General features: G+C 42.7%; 1 protein-coding gene across 1 annotated transcript in view; it reads right to left on the bottom strand.

Annotated features, from left to right (window-relative positions):
* The window catches only part of Nr2c1 (nuclear receptor subfamily 2 group C member 1), a 49565-nt gene that overhangs the window by 28496 nt on the left and 4697 nt on the right, over positions 1 to 16372 (bottom strand). Inside the window, exons 2-7 of the mRNA XM_021173931.2 lie at positions 11832 to 11904; positions 6571 to 6765; positions 5217 to 5295; positions 3444 to 3623; positions 1407 to 1554; positions 1233 to 1323 (exon numbers count right to left, since the gene is read on the bottom strand). Of these exons, the coding sequence (XP_021029590.1) occupies positions 1233 to 1323; positions 1407 to 1554; positions 3444 to 3623; positions 5217 to 5295; positions 6571 to 6765; positions 11832 to 11885 (747 nt within the window). The 5' untranslated portion in view covers positions 11886 to 11904. The remainder of the gene's footprint in view (positions 1 to 1232; positions 1324 to 1406; positions 1555 to 3443; positions 3624 to 5216; positions 5296 to 6570; positions 6766 to 11831; positions 11905 to 16372) is intronic.

The raw sequence follows: 16372 nt of genomic DNA, 5'->3' as shown, positions 1-16372 counted from the left end.
AGCAATAAACAGCAGTACTTTGGCCTTAGAGAACAAGAGGGGGTCCCCACAAACGTGTGTGTGTGTGTGTGTGTGTGTGTGTGTGTGTGTGTGCGCCCATGCGCGTGCATGTCTTTCCTTTAGACCCCGTGACAATGAAGATCTGCTCCAGTCTTAAGGGACTCTAGATAACTTGGGTTGTATAATCTGAAAGCACAGGCAGTCTCTTGCTACTCTGACCCCCCCAGCTCCCCACATCCACAGCATGCTCAGGAAGGTTGGCGGCTGTCTATAATCCTGACACTCAAATGAATGTTTTGATTAGTACACCGAGAGTTTCTTCTTTTTTTAAAGATGTATGTATGTATGTGTGTATATATGTATATATGTATGTATACAGCATTCTGCCTGCATATATGCCTGCAGGCCAGAAGAGGGCATCTCATTATAGATGATTGCAAGCCACCATGTGGATGCTGGGAATTGAACTTAGGACTTCAGGAAGAGCAGCCAGTGCTCATAATTTCTGAGCCATCTCTCCAGCCTCCAAGAGTTTTACTTGGAGCTATCTTAAGTATTGGCACAAATAAATCTAGCAGGGAAAAATAAGAGGAATAGAGGTAAGAGGTCTGTGCTATCCTTCTGCCGTTTCAGATGGGTTCACAATGGGGCACAGATGATCCTCAAATCAGAGTGTAGCCCGGGCTGGCTGTGCTTGTAGTCATCACCTTTCGAGTTGCTGGGATTACAGGCCGTATTCCATTCTGTTTGGTTTGGATTTACCCTAAATTAATTTTCAGATAACATTTATTTTAAAATGAAAGAAACTGGGAACAGTTTTAAATGTCCGTTGCTTTCATGTTAGAGATAACATTTTTAATAGCATAGTGAAGAATTTTATCAAATAAGTTAAGCTTTAGAAACATGAATTAGAGGCTGGAGAGATGGCTCAGCAGTGAAGAGCTCTGATTGCTCTTCCAAAGGTCCTGAGTTCAATTCCCAGCAACCACATGGCAGCTCACAGCCATCTGTAGTGGGAGCTGATGCTCTTCTCTGGCATGCAGGCATACATGCAAACAGAACACTCATACACATAAAGTACATACATAGATAACAATCTTTTGAAAACAGGAAACAGAAATTATTGCTCTGCAGTAGATAGAGCATGGGATGGGACTAAGGGCTCAGACTCCAGCAGGATGGGGAAGGGGAAGGGGGAGAGGTGGAGGAGGGTCTTTAGTTAGGCTACATACCTTATCTGGTGCCATTAGCATAGCTGGCTCTGTTTTTATTCCAGAGGGATGAATGTTCACAAACATTCCTGAATCCAACAGTCCAGCTGACCTGCAACAAATGAGGCACAGGTTTTAGTCTCAGTAGATCTGGGGAGAGAAACAAATGATGCACTAATGTCAGCTGCAGGGCACCTGGCAGTCTCGCTGTCTGTTACAAAGGTTGGCGTTGCGGCTAGAGGGCTTCGGAGGTCTTTGCGGATGTAGATTTTTTCTGTTGAAGCTGCACAGTTGGAAGACTTTTCTCGGGAAACTTCAATGGGTTTTCTTTCACACTGAACAGCTACAAAAACATGTTAAATAATTACAATACAGACTCCATGGAAATCTGTAAATTTAAGCTGCTTGTTTCCAACATGGCTAATGACAGAGACACTGCTTCCAGTTGAATTCCAAAGGCAGCCATCAATCTTCACAAAATCTATGCAAGTTCAACAACATTGCTCTCTGTATTAGCATTCTGACTGCTGTGACCAGACACCACGACCAAGGCAACGCTTATAAAGGACAACATTTAACTGGGGCTGGCTTACTGGGTCAGAGGTTTAGTCCTTTATCATCAAGGTGGGAGAATGGCAGTGTCTAGGCAGACTTGGTACAGGAGGAGCTGAGAATTCCACCTCTTGTTCTGAAGGCAGCTAGCAGAATGCTGGCTTCCAGGGAGCCAGGACAAGGGTCTTAAAGCCCATATCCACAGTGACACACCTACTCCAACAAGGGCACACACATATTCAACAAGGCCACACTTCCAAACAGCGCCACTCCCTGGGCCAAGCATATTTAAATCCCTATTGGTAAAACTGGTCAATTTACCTGTTATTCCCACCTCTCTCTATTTTGGCACTCCAATGGAAAAAAAATAGAACTCTTAAAAACCCTCACTATCAGCCGGGCGTGGTGGCGCAAGCCTTTAATCCCAGCACTCGGAGGCAGAGGCAGGCAGATTTCTGAGTTCGAGGCCAGCCTGGTCTACAAAGTGAGTTCCAAGACAGCCAGGGCTATACAGAGAAACCCTGTCTTGAGAAAAACAAAACAAAACAAAACAAAAAAACCCTCACTATCAAGAAGGAAGAACTGAAGTGACATGCCCCTTGTATATATAGAGCTAAAGAAAAAGAAAGTTGACCAATTGAAGATAATACTGATAGAAAAGGCCTAAGTGCTGCCTTTCTAGTTAGAAAATAAATCTGTCTTATACATAAGTTCCTCTATACAATATGCGATATCTGTAAGAATCTTGTAATACCTAAAGAGGAGGCAAAACGTTTGCTAAACCTATTTTCTTTGGGGGCAGAGGGGAGAGCAAACCGTCAGAAAATTTCAGGCACCTCTGAGTTGTGTGCTTTGCGAGTTCCCAACCTTTCTCTGTTAAGGTGGTGACAGTGTAGTGCAACCAGGCGCACAGAACTGTGCTGAGATTGTGAGGACACATTAGCCCATGGACAGATCAGTATTGGCTGATGTTACCAGGACCACATTTTGGGCATCTGTCACAAAGCACACTGCTGTCTAGCTGCTTTAATGATCACAGTTCTAAGTTTTACAATGTAACACTAACAATGCTACTGATAATTTAGGAAAGGCAACAAAATCACTAAGAATTCTATTATGCACATTATGTTTTTAAAATTCCAAGATAACTTACAAAAATCATTTGAGTGCTAAGTGTCAACTGATGTGTTTGTCACAGGTTATTGTGTTATCAAAAATATTTGTTTGTTAAGTAACATATATGTATGTATGTGTGTGTGTGTGTATATATATATATATATATATATATATATATATATAGTCATTCTATTGTTAGTTGGACAGCTATGGCTTAAAAGGCCCATGCCATGGTTTGAACAAGAAGAGCTCTGCTGGAGAAAGTCTGTCCTTGTGAGTGAACTTTGACGGTTTATATATTCACTCCACTTTCTCTTTGGGGCTAAAATGTCATCAGCTTGCCTCATGGTCCTGCTAGTCCACTATGCCTTCCTGCCCTCTGGAACCATAAACCCAGATAACCTTATTCTTTTTTCAGTTCTTTTTGTCATGACGTTTTATCACAGGGACAGAAAAGTAACTACTGCGCCATGTATACTTGAGCTGCTTAAACGTGCTGACTTGTATGCACTTTCCATTCGCTGGAGTGTTAAAAACCACCCCTCCTTTAGGTCAAGTACGTACAGTCCTGCTTCATCCCGAAGGCAATGCACCTCTGCAGCCTGCAGTACTGGCAGCGGTTTCGGTGGTGCTTATTAATAACGCAGTCTTTGGATCCTCGACAGGAATAGACTAGGTTTTTTCGGATGCTTCTTTTAAAGAATCCTTTGCAGCCTTCACAAGTTATTGCTCCATAATGACGTCCTAGAGATGAAATGTTTAAAAACATGCTATAGGTCAGAAGCAAAATAAATTCATCTTTTCTGTTAAAACAACAATATATAAAACGAAATTGTGATTTTGAGATTCTGACAATTTTTTTTTTTTTTAGGGTTTATTTAAGTAGAAAATCAAAACAACCATACCCGGTGGTAAGTTTAATAATGATATGGAGTTTTAAATTTTATAATGTAACATTAAAAATGTTAGAGCACATAAAAATGAAAACACATAAAATTTTACATCCTGTGCTGGTGATTTAGGAAGCATTGAATAAAGTTAGCCATTAAATTAAAAAAAAAATTAGAGAACTTAGGAAAGACAATAAAATCATTATCAAAAATTCTATTATTCACGTTAACATTTTTTATTCTGGGAAAACTTACAATTATAGTTTTGCCATACATTGTGTAACAGTGTGTGGGTTTTTGTTTGTTTGGGTTTTTTTGTTGTCTTTTCTTTTCCTCCTGCTGAGGACCAAATCCAGCGCCTTAGACTTGTTAGGCAAGCATTCTACCCCCTATCTGCATCCTTGGCTATAACAGATATTTTAATATTAAAGTTATATGGTCTAGAAAAGTTAAAAGTGCTGCCTAGTCATGGAAATACAATCATCTTTCTTTGTGAGTTCCACTTTCAAAACTTTTGAGCAAGCAACTGAAGTCTGTGGCTAGCGAGATGGATCAGCGGGTGAGAGCAGTTGCCACTCTTACAGAGCGTCCAGGATCGAGTCCCCACACCCACCATCCTTTGGTAGCTCTAGTTCCAGAGAACTGACAATCTCTTCAAGCCTGCACAGGTACTGGGCACACACACCCATGCATACACACATGCATGAGAATACACACACGAGCACACACAATATTAACAAATTAATGGAGGTTTTGTAATGAAATTTCAAAAAAATTTAACAAAACCAAACTGGGCCCTTAAACTTTGTCCCACTGAAACCTGTGCATATATATGATCAGAGGCTAAGTGTGTATCTCTGACAGGAAGTAAGCGATAGTCAAACTTAAATGGCTTATCACTGAGCACTTATAACCAACTATGAGAACAGCCCACCCAGTATGTCTCCAGCAGACCCTATCTGATCGCAGAAACTAGTCAGGGTTGGGCCTGGTCCATTCTAAATCTGTTGTGTGGAACTGCTAATAAAGGCTTACCAAAAAATCTTCTACTTCTGCAACTCACTGTCCTCTGAATTCTTGAAGCAGGGTTTTGGGAAGTGTGTTAACAATATATTAACACCATACTGTATTATTAAAGACCACAATTTATTTTTCAATGATTCCTTTGGCAAATTTAATTTTTACATTTAAAAGTTTTCTATGTGTTTACCTCTAGACAGTGAAACCAAAACAAATATTTTATACCATTAGGAATCAAATTAACTGACACTGAAATAAAAATAAAACAAAACAACTAAAAACCAGAGAAAAGTAAAGTTTTATAGGCCACAATTATGAAGCATAAAAACAACATATTCTTCCGTTTATTTTTTAATTTTGGAGGAACCACAGTTCAGGATCAGTTACTTTTACAGTTTAACATACACAGGATTATTTGTAATCATACCTGATGCTTTGTCTCCACACACAACACAAAGATCAAAAACCTTATTTGGTCCCTGGTCAGGAGAATTTTCTGTTAAGAGCTTTTAAAAGAAGAAAATGTGATTAATTACAACAGCTTCATGTTGTCCAAAAATATGGAGTTGGAGTTACTTCTAACTGTGATGTGAATTATTCTTAAAACTAAGAACCCTATTTATATGGATATACCAGTTATGTTAGCTTTCTTTCACACATAGGCAAAAACTTCAGTGTTATATGAGGTGAAAACCATGAGTTTCTTTTCACTTCTTCCACAGCAATCACAGTTCCACTAAGAAACAATGAGTGGCCTGGGTGACACATACCTTTGATCCTCATTCTGTGGGGTGGGGTGGGGAAGCCAGGTGGATCTTTGTGAATTCAAGGCCAGCCTGGTCTACTTAGTTAATTCCAGTCCAGCCAGGGCTACATAGTGAGACTCTCTCAAAACCAGCATACCAAACCCCAACTGGTGGCGACCCCATGGTTAAGAGCACTTGCTGCTCTTGCAGAGCGGGTTCAGTTCCCAGCACCCACAACGGGAATTCACAACTGATGGGTAAGACTAGTTCAGGCATTGATGCCTTCTTCTGGCCTGCACACATGTTACGCATACACATGTCCTCGGGTAGATACATACATATGAAATAAATCTTTTTTAAAAAGCTCTCAACACACAAATACATGAGTGTTTTGAAATGTAAGCCACTCATACACACTGATGTTATTCATATAAAACATGTGTAATTATTCTAAAAGTTCTAAGACCTTTCATGACATTTGTCTTTCACAGTTCGGAACCCTTCCAAACTATCACTGAATGGCACTGCAAAAAAATATAATAAAGCTGGATGCAGTGATTCGCAGGTGTCATGCCAGCACGTGGGAGGCTAGGGGGCAAGGGTCTGTGAGTTCAAAACAGCCTGGGCTACAGGAAGACTGTGTGCCAGAAGGATGAGCCCAGCTGCCTCCATACCCCAAAGTGACAGCATAGTTGTGAATTAAAAAAAAAAAAAATTGTTGTGGATTTTCAAAGAAAAGATAGTTGTGGATTCTTTTTTAAAAAAGAAAAAGAGTTATACATAAACTCTATCAATGGGAGTAATTATAATAATGCAATTATGACTGCTACATAAAAACACCATATAACTGGCCACTAGTGAGAAGGGTAAAGTGCTCTTGGGTGAGCTACTAAGCCTATTAAATCACACCAAGAGCTCACCACTAGGTATAGTTGTTAGGATGCTGGCAAAGAGCTCGAGTTTCTTCTTCCAGATTGACTTTTCTATCCATCTTTGTCTACCCGTATAAGAGAAGAGACGTCTTTCCTCACTTACCTGGAGGTGCGGTGCGGACAGATCAGGACTGGTAAAAAACAACTGGTTGACACCTGCGGCGTCTGGAGTTGTGAGGAAGACTTTCCCTGGCGTGGATCCCTCGTGGTTTGCCAGAATGAACTGCTTGCCCTGTGTGCTGTGGTCAAGTGCTGTCACGATCTGGATTTTCTGTCCAGTCTGCTGCTCTGTAACAATCTAACACAATCATGGCACAACTGATTGGTTCAACTCAATCAGGTTTGTTTGCTGGCCTTGAACCCATGACCTGCTGTCTCAGCCTCCTGAGTACTGGAGAACAGGGATGGACTACCATGTCTGACTTTTGTGTTCTTTAATGAATCAGTTTTAACCTCAAAACAAAGCTAGAGAAACCAGTTATATACCTTTTAAATGGCAACACTACTTCTAATGAAATTCTGCTAGAAGCGAGCATGTGTGAAATTTACAAAGGTTACAATGGCAAGGTTAGTTGACGTCACTATTTTGATTTCTTCCTTCTTTCACTACTTCTCACTTAGACTGTTGGTTCTCAACCTGTGGGTCCCGAGCGCTTTGGGGAATGCTAGAGACCCTATCACAGAGACTTACATCACAATTCACAAAAACAAAATTACAGTTACAAAGTAGCGATGAAGATAATTTTAGGGGGAACCAGCGGCAGGTAGGCAGGCAAGCTGCTGCTCTTCTTCCCCTCTGCTTCTCCTCCCCTCTGTTGCTCCTCCTCCCCTCTGCTGCTGCTCCTCCTCCCCTCTGCTGCTCCTCCTCCTCCCCTCTGCTGCTCCTCCTCCCCTCTGCTGCTCCTCCTCCCCTCTGCTGCTCCTCCTCCCCTCTGCTGCTCCTCCTCCCCTCTGCTGCTCCTCCTCCCCTCTGTGGCTCCTGGTTGCTATTGTTTGACAAGAAGAAGTTGGAGTTACCCTGAAGACAAAGGTTGGACTGGCCCTAAGAAACATGACACCCCATAGAGCCTGTAGAGGTCTATGCCCCCTTTCCCTCTAACCTTCTCTCTCTCCTACCTAGTGTTGTGGGGCTGGAGGGATTAGGACGGAATGAGGGTTGGAAGAGAGGTAGAGATAAGAACCCATAAGTAGCGTACAGAGGTACACCACTGGGATGAGCTGGTGGTTGGGAGGTTAGTCAAGGGTGGCCACGGAACACTGGGCTGAGTGGTAAGGATAAGAGCGGCCTCTGCTGACAGGACAGTCTATGCCAGAGTGAATTCATGAAGGAGAGAACCCCTCAACACTGACAACTTTTATTACAAATCAAGCATTTCCTAAAATAAGCCTTAGTAAGCTGATTTAATATTTGACCCAACTTCAAACTTGTTTCAATATTTCTTCTACTTTTCTGAAACTATTTTGTGTGCAAACTTTCCAAGTAAGTTCTGAATGGTGGCCAATGACGTTTTTGTATTGATTAGTGCTGCTATCATTTGAACTTTCTTTGTTGAACAGTAAAATGGATTAGGTAACTACTTCTCGTTCTTGCTACTGTTGGATTAGGTAAATACTTCTTTCTACCACGTCTGGGTAGCTTTGCTTTGTTTTTCATGTACTCGATTATATTTTTTCATAGCTATCTCTACCATCCCCAGGCTCTAACTTCAGTAACTTCCAGCTTCCTACAGGACTTGTCTTTGAATCACCAGTTCATTTGTAACAAATGTTACCGTGGGTCTTACTTCGTTAGGGTTTCAATTGTTGTGATAAAACATCACTATCAAAGCAACTTAGAGAGGAAAGGGTTTACTTCACAGTCCATCGTGGAAGGAAGACAGTGCAGAAACTTAAGCAGGGCAGGAACCTGGAGGCAGGCACCGAAGCAGAGACCCATGCTTACTGGCTTGTTCCTCATGGCTTGCTCAGCCTGCCTGCCATCTTCCAGCACCCAGGACCACAGCCTAGGGTGGAACCTTCTGCCCACGGTGGGCTGGACCCTCCCATATTAATCATCAATCAAGAAACCACAGGCTGCCGGGCATGGTGACGCACGCCTTTAGTGCAAGCACTTGGGAGCCAGAGGCAGGCCGATTTCTGAGTTCGAGGCCAGCCTGGTTTACAGAGTGAGTTCCAGGACAGCCAGGGAAACACAGAGAAACCCTGTCTCAACAAAAACCAAAAAAAAAAAAAAAAAAAAAAAAGAAAGAAAGAAAGAAAGGAAACCACAGGCTTATCCATGGGCCAAGGCAATTTTTTTTCAAATAAGGTTCCCTCTTCCAAAATGACTCTATCTTCATTCAAGTAGACAAAAACTAGCCAGCATAGCTCAGATTGTTTCTTTCAACAATACCCATTGTAATTAAAAGTCCAATATTCAGTCAGTTTTTAGAAAAGAGAATTAGGTATATGCATGATCTAACTGCCACTGGGTTAAAACATTAGACCCATAAAAGGGTATTTATTTAATACAGTATAAGAGAATAATTGAAAAAGAAAGACAATAAACTTGGTCTTCGATGGAGAAGAACTGTAATTAGGTAAACAATTCTCTCAAAATGTCAGGAGCCAGCTACCATGTCAAATTTGACAATGGAGGGCAAAAGTGCCAAGGAAAAGAACATTCTGACCCTGACTTGACCCCAAGCCAGAGATCAGGGCCAAGGGGTTGGGGGGTGGGGTGGGATAACACCAGCCCCAAAGCATAAAATCCCACCAATCCCTGAGCTTTCCCCAAGATCAGACCGCCCTGGAGAGCTCTGCTCCCCAGAAACCCTATATAAACCTGCCTCCTGCTCAGCTCCCTGGGGCTGACGGTTCCCCCTCCCAGTACATCTCCTGTGTGAGGTTTGCTGTGTGGTGTGACTTTGTGGTTATCCTTGGCTCCCAGCTGCCAGGGTCCTTTTTCCTTCAGAGCTGTAACACCTGCACTGGGGAAACCGTTCCCCCTCACCGACATACACATCACGATCAATGACAATGGGAAGGACACATGCCTATCTGTCGCAGAGGTGGTCCAGTTCAAAGGGAGGGACAAGCCAAGAAATGCCATTCTCAAGTCGAACCTTACCAAGTTTCTCCTGGGCTAGAATGACTACAGGGCGAAGCTGTACGATGCTTTGGAAGAGTCCCTGGTGACAGGGGACACCTCTTGCTTTATCTAGTCCCACAAATGTGTGCTCTGGCAAAGTGCCCCCAACCCCTGCCCAGGCCCAGGCCTGGGAGCCTTTCATTTACATTCATGACTGCCTATCTGTAAACCAGTGGGCTGCTGTGACATATCACAGGATATCCTGTACAACTGCTCAAGGAAGTTCCCGAGGCCTGGGGCCATATTCTAGCTCTAACCTGACGGTCCTGGAAAAATGAAACAAAGAAACTAGGCTTCGGAGAGGTATAATGAAATTTCCAAGATAATTAAAAACCCTTTATCCATTTAAAAACAATGCATATACTGATGGGAAATAACTTATGAAAACTAAGTTTATTTCTCCACTAAATATGTACTAGTAAGAGTCGTGGTAATTTATATTTCTGTGAACTCTTTCAATGCCTGGCTTAATGAAGTTGTAAGTTCATATCTGTCTCTTCATTTAACCTATTAGGATATGCAGGTTTTGGTTCAGACTTAAAATAAACAAACAAACAAACAACCCAGTCTCACATAGATAGTATGGAAAAGTAGGGAATAATTTAATAGCATTTCAAGCTGTGGAGATTGCCCATTGGTACCACACCAAAACATGACGTGTAGCTTTGCGAAAGTTAGCTGTGGCGTGGAATCAGGAGTTCTTGTTATATACAAATGGAGGACAGAGCGGAGCAGGCAGAGCTCTGAAGAGACAGATACTTTGTCTTATGAGATCCTCTTGCTCCTGCCTTCTGAGTTCTGAGATTATAGCCGTGTGCCAGTAGCCTGGCAAATCAATAATTGTTGTTTATAGGTACTAATATCCTGAGGAAGCTTTAATTGATTTTTATTTCACTATCAGCGTTACTATTAACATAAGATTCACTTACACGAGGTAGCTAAAACTATCTTAGCTATTAATACTATTAATATCGTGTGTGTGTGTGTGTGTGTATGAGAGACTACATGTATATGCAAGTCCCAGGACAAGTCTCTGGAGTTGTTTCTTTCCTTTCACCTTTCTGTGGGTTCCAGGGTTTAAACTCATGTCGTCAGGTTTGCTTAGCGAGTGAAGTGTCTCTGCTTGCTGAGCCAGCTCAAAGGTCTGATCCCAGTCATTACTAAGGACAGCTCTTGCCATAAGGAGCCATCCGTGGTTATTATCAGACTGTGTGCCAACCACTGATCTGCATTGCGCCTCATACTTATTTTTATATTTTTAAGTTTTTTACATTTACGTGTGTGTGCATGCATACACTCCATAGCATACGTGTGGAGTGGGAGGACACCTTTGAGAGTTCGTTCATCCATCCTTCTTTCCTTTCTTTCTCTTTCCTTCTTTCCCTCCCCCACCTTTCTTTCTTTGTTTTTCTGGGGACCAAACTCAGACTTAGTGGCAAGCACCTCTATACAGATAAGCCAGCTCCCTCGTCCCCGAGACGGGCTTTTATTCAGCACTATTTTATAGCAGCCTACCTCTCTTTCCTACAGTGAATGGAGGCCAGAGAAGGTCGCTAAGACAAGATAGTGTTGCCCTATAGTTCTGAGGCCTGACGTGCCCAGTGTTTTAAATCACTTTAAAAAATCACCATGCCAGCCAGGCGGTGGTGGTGCACATCTTTTATCCCGGCACTCTGAGGACAAAGGGAGGCAGATCTCTGTGAGTTCAAAATTCTATAGAGTGAGTTCCAGGACAGCCAGGGATACACAGAGAAACCCTGTCTCAAAACGAACAAACAAACAAACAAACAAAACAAAACCAACCCTCTGCCCCCAAAAGAAGAGTCAAGATTAACACTGTATACATGAGTAATGATGTCAAAAATTTTGGATAAAACTCCAAAAGCATGCCATGCCATGGTTAATTTTTGCTAAAAAATAGGATGTAGTAATTTCTGACTGATCTCAGTTTTCCTAACCACCAAGCAGCATTCTCTGATCAGAGCCCCTCCTACTCCTAAGGCTTTATTAGCTTTTTGTTTATTTATTGTTATAAACTTTTTTTGTAGATGTCACTAAAGTCACAGTACTTAACGTATTTCTATTGCAATTATTTAACTGCTTCCAACTGCAGAGGAAAGCTATCTGAAAGCTGAGCTATCTTTCATCCCGGTACTTCTGTAACCTAATATGGACATTTAGCATAAAGAATAGAGGCTTGGTAGGTCAGCAGATAAACTGTAAACTACACATACCTCACCCATCTGTTGGTCGATAATTTGATGTGCAATTTCTTCTATGGTCGCCATGATCTAATGGTCAAAGTATCTGCCAAAGATGAAAAAAAAAGCCTTTTTACAATTATATACATAAAATATTTACTGAAGAAACTGAAATTATATGCTGCCTAAGATTTTCTTTAAAATCATCCGGTGCAGGCAGCGGCGTATGAAAGGGAATTGCCCAATGGTTAGCAGCCTTCCTCATGCTCCAACCCCTTAACACAGTTCCTCATGTCAGGGTGACCCCTAACCAGACAATTATTTTTGTTACTACTTCATAACTGTAATTGTGCTACTGTTATGAAATATAATATAAATATCTGATATGCAGGATATCTGAAATGTGACCCCAAAAGTGTCACAACCCACAGGCTGAGATCTACTGGACTAGACGGAATAAGATTTGCCATGTACTAGCAACGGTGCACATTGGCAGTTGCTGATGGGACTCGCTGGGGGGTTCATGTCACTATCCCGCTTTTGTGTACTCTGACATACCTGTTTAAGAAGCTATTCTACCTGGGTGGATAATGCTGTTCTACAAGCATGTACTAGCAACGGTGCACACTGGCAGTTGCTGATGGGACTCGCTGGGGGGTTCATGTCACTATCCCGCTTTTGTGTACTCTGACATACCTGTTTAAGAAGCTATTCTACCTGGGTGGATAATGCTGTTCTACAAGCCAACGCAGTTATATGAAAATCTTGGTCCCTGGAGTTAGACATTAGTGTCCACCACCATCGCTGTCTATACCTTTGAAGCAGGGTCTCTCCAGGAAGCTGGGGTTCATGTTTTCTTGGCTAGGCTAGAAGACAGCAAGTCCCAGGAATGCCTGCCTCTGCCTGCAGGCCATCAAAGACGATTTTGCAAAAGATCAAGCATACAGATTTACTATTACCCACCTTCTGGATAGTTATCACAGCCTGGCTGCAACTATAGGATCTGGGCTGTCACTTGCTAAACGTTACTCGATAGCTGCACACACTCCTAATCCCTGCAGTTATCATGCTTCCTGTCCTTGGTAATGGCTTTTCTCTTCACTCTCCGTGCCACACCATTGCTGATCGATACGTGTGCTCAAGACGGCAGAGAAAGGAGACGAAACGGGCGTTTTTCTTTTTTAAAGTTTTATTTTCATTTTTTACTATGTATATATATATGTACGTAGGTTTGTGCACAGGAATGAAGGTGCCAGAGGAGGCCAGAAGAGGGTGCTGGAGACCTTGGAGATGAAGTTACAGGCAGCATTGAGCTGCCCAATGTGGGTGCTGGGAAAGTAACTGGGGTCCCCTGGGAAAGCACGGAGTGCTCTTAACTGCTGAGCCATTTCCCCAGACTCCTGTTTGTTTGTTTGTTTGTTTGTTTTTAAGGTAGGGTCCCAAGTAACCCATCTGGCTTTGAACTTGCGATGTAGCTAAGGATGACCATGAACTCCAAACCTCCTGCCTCTACCTAAGCATCGGGATTATAGGCAAGTGCCAACGTAGTCTACAGACTGTTGATGGCTCAAACGAGTCTACCTTCCCAGAAGAGTAATTTGCCACTGTACTTCAAAAACCTTAAACTGCTTACCCGCTCAGCCCTTGAGGCTGAGTCAGAGTTTCAGGTTCATGGTCAGCCTGTTACAGACTGCTGGAGTTCAGAGTTGTAATCCCAGCTGTAATCGCTACTAAATGCATAGTTTATTTTATAATACCCTTCAGGCACTTAACCTGAGGCTGCTTCTTCAGAAATAAGACAGCCGACACCATCTCTTTGAGAGGTTAAAGAGTGGATAAGTGAAAATACACACACATCTACTGGTCCCTAACAGGTAGTTGGCGGTCCATGCAAGTTATCGGAATGAGCGCAGTGCTCACTATGTGAGCAAGAGGACACAGAAGAACAAGCCTCCTGAAGACTTAGGAAAAGCTCATACAAGAGACAGCTAAATTAGTCATTGAAGTGTCATGTATTTTTATTCGCCTGAGGCAGAGAGCAAAAAACTTGAGGATGAGGGCTGGAGAGAAAGCTCCGAGGCTAAGAGCTCTGGCTGCTTTTCCAGAAGACCTGGTTTGAATCCCAGCACCCACGTAGTGGCTCACAATTGGCTGTAACTCTAGTTCCAGGGGATCCAAGCCCCTCTTCCGGTCTGGGCAGGCATGAAGCATGCACACGGTACACAGGCATACATGCAGACGATATAGCCACACAGATTACATAAAATTAAATTTCAGAAGCGTCAGATAGTCCCCTTACCGCCTCGGTGCTAAGAACCTTGGTCACAACCTTATACATGCCCGCTTGACTTCCCTGCACAAATGGTATAATTAACAAAAACCCCCTCAGTTTAGTAAACTCTGGATCTCTACCCCATCCATACAAGATGGTGCAGTGGTCAGCACAGGAGTCAGCCCATATCTGGCAACAGTAAAAAGGTTTTTAAATTGTAGTGACCAAAACTTAATTCAGAATCAAATATCCAGTAAACCCAAGCTGTTACTAACAGCACAGGTCCATCCGTGTTGTACTGAACCCTGTCACTGAGATTTCTTTTTAATGTTATTTACTGTATGAGTGTTCTGCTGCATATACATCCTCAAGCCAGAAGAGGGCATCAGATTGTCTAACCGATGGTTGTGAGACACCATGTGGTTGCTGGGAATTGAACTTGAGACCTTCGGAAGAGCAGGCAGTGCTCTTACCCGCTGAGCCATCTCACCAGCCCCCACTGAGATCTTTTTCTAAAACACAGAACATGTGCATTATGTGCTGTGCAAGCTGTCATAGCACAGGACACCATGGACTCTGCCTGAAACACGTCAGCTCACACTACTGGGTTCTATGGATTTTCTTTCCCCATATAAACTTTCCTGTTTTTACAGAAACATAATGGTTTAGCTACATAAAACCATAATGTCATTATGTAATTATGAAAAAAAATTTTCAAATATTTTCCACCATCTTTCTCTAGCATCTAATTACCAAATTAGTACTGAGGTAGTTTGACAGAGACTGGCCCCAAAGGGCTCCTATGTTTGACTACGTGGTCCCCAGTTGGAGTTGTTTGGATAGATTAGCAGATGTGATCTTGTTGGAGGAGGTGTGTCTCTGGGGAAGGTTTTGAGGTTTCAGAAGCTCATGCAATTTCCAGTTAGCTCTCATGTGTGCACTCTCTCTGCCTCTGGTTGCCTTCTTAACATGTAAACTGCCAGGCACTGCCCCAGTACCACACCTGCCATACTCCCTGCCAGGATGGTCATGGACTTTAGTTCTCTAAAATTGTGAACCCCCAAATTACATGCTTTCTAAGTTGCCTTGGTCATGGTTGTCACTGCAATAGAAAAAGAAGATGAATACATTACCAGATAGTATAAGGTATTGCTTGTTTTAAAAACGTCTATTGAGGGGTATGGAAGGATGGCTTGGCAGTTACCAACATGCTGTTCTTACAGAAGACCAGAGTTCAGTTCCCAGCACCCACATCAGATAGCTCACCATCTTCTGTCACTCCAGCTCCAGAGATCTGACATCTTCTGGTCTGCATGGGCACCTGCACTTATGTGTACTCTCTACCCCCAACATATTCACATATGATTAAGTTTTTACTGAAATTAAGTATGTATATTAGTCAAGGTTCTCTAGAGTCACAGAACTTATGGGTAGTCTCTATATTGTAATGGAATTTGTTGATGACTTATAGTCTGTAGTTCAATTCCCCAACAAAGGTCAGCAGCAGCTGTGAACAAAAGTCCAAGGATCTAGCAGTTGCTCAGTCCCACAGGGCACACAGGCAAAGACAGAGAGTAAATCTTCCTTCTTCCAAAGTCCTTATGTGGTCTCCAGCAGTAGGTGTGGCCCAGATTAAAGGTGTGTACTACCGCACCTAGATCTGAGACTTTCTTTGTCCCAGGCTGACCTCGAACTCAGAGCTCTCCCTGCCTTAGTCTGCTGGGATTCATAGCCACTATGCCTCAAGATCTCCATACCAAGATCCAGGTCAGAAACTTGTATCTCCCAGCCTCAAGATCAGGATCACAGATGAGCCTTCCAATTCTGGATTGTAGCTCATTCCAGATATAGTCAAACTGACAACCAGGAACAGCCATTACACTATGTATGAATGTATGTATAGGTTTTTCAAGACATGGTTTCTCTGTGTAGCCCTGGCTGTTCTGGAATTCCCTTTGTAGATCAGGCTGGCTTTGATCTCAGAGAGTCACCTACCTCTGTCCCCACCCTCTGGGGTGGGATTAAAGGGGCATCACCATACATGGATCATAAAAAATATTTTGTTCATGTTTTTCTCCTCTCCCAATGCCTCCTCATCTCCCTACCCATCCGACTTTATATTCTTTCTTCTCTCTCTTTAAAACGAGGAAACAAGAAACATACACATAAAAGACACCCTCCCTCCACACACACACACAAAACCCCCCACAAAAATGGAAATCAAAATAACAAGCGAAAGGGCAGTAAGACAGAAAGTGCCCAGGTGACAGGAAAATGCCGCTGAGTTCCTGCTGGGTAGGCA

Source organism: Mus caroli, unplaced genomic scaffold (assembly GCF_978045245.1).
Source record: "Mus caroli unplaced genomic scaffold, Mus_caroli_1 scaffold_9, whole genome shotgun sequence".
NCBI lineage: Eukaryota > Metazoa > Chordata > Mammalia > Rodentia > Muridae > Mus > Mus caroli.
The sequence above is the reverse complement of the archived record's forward strand: the minus strand, read 5'-3'. Positions and strand labels throughout refer to the sequence as shown.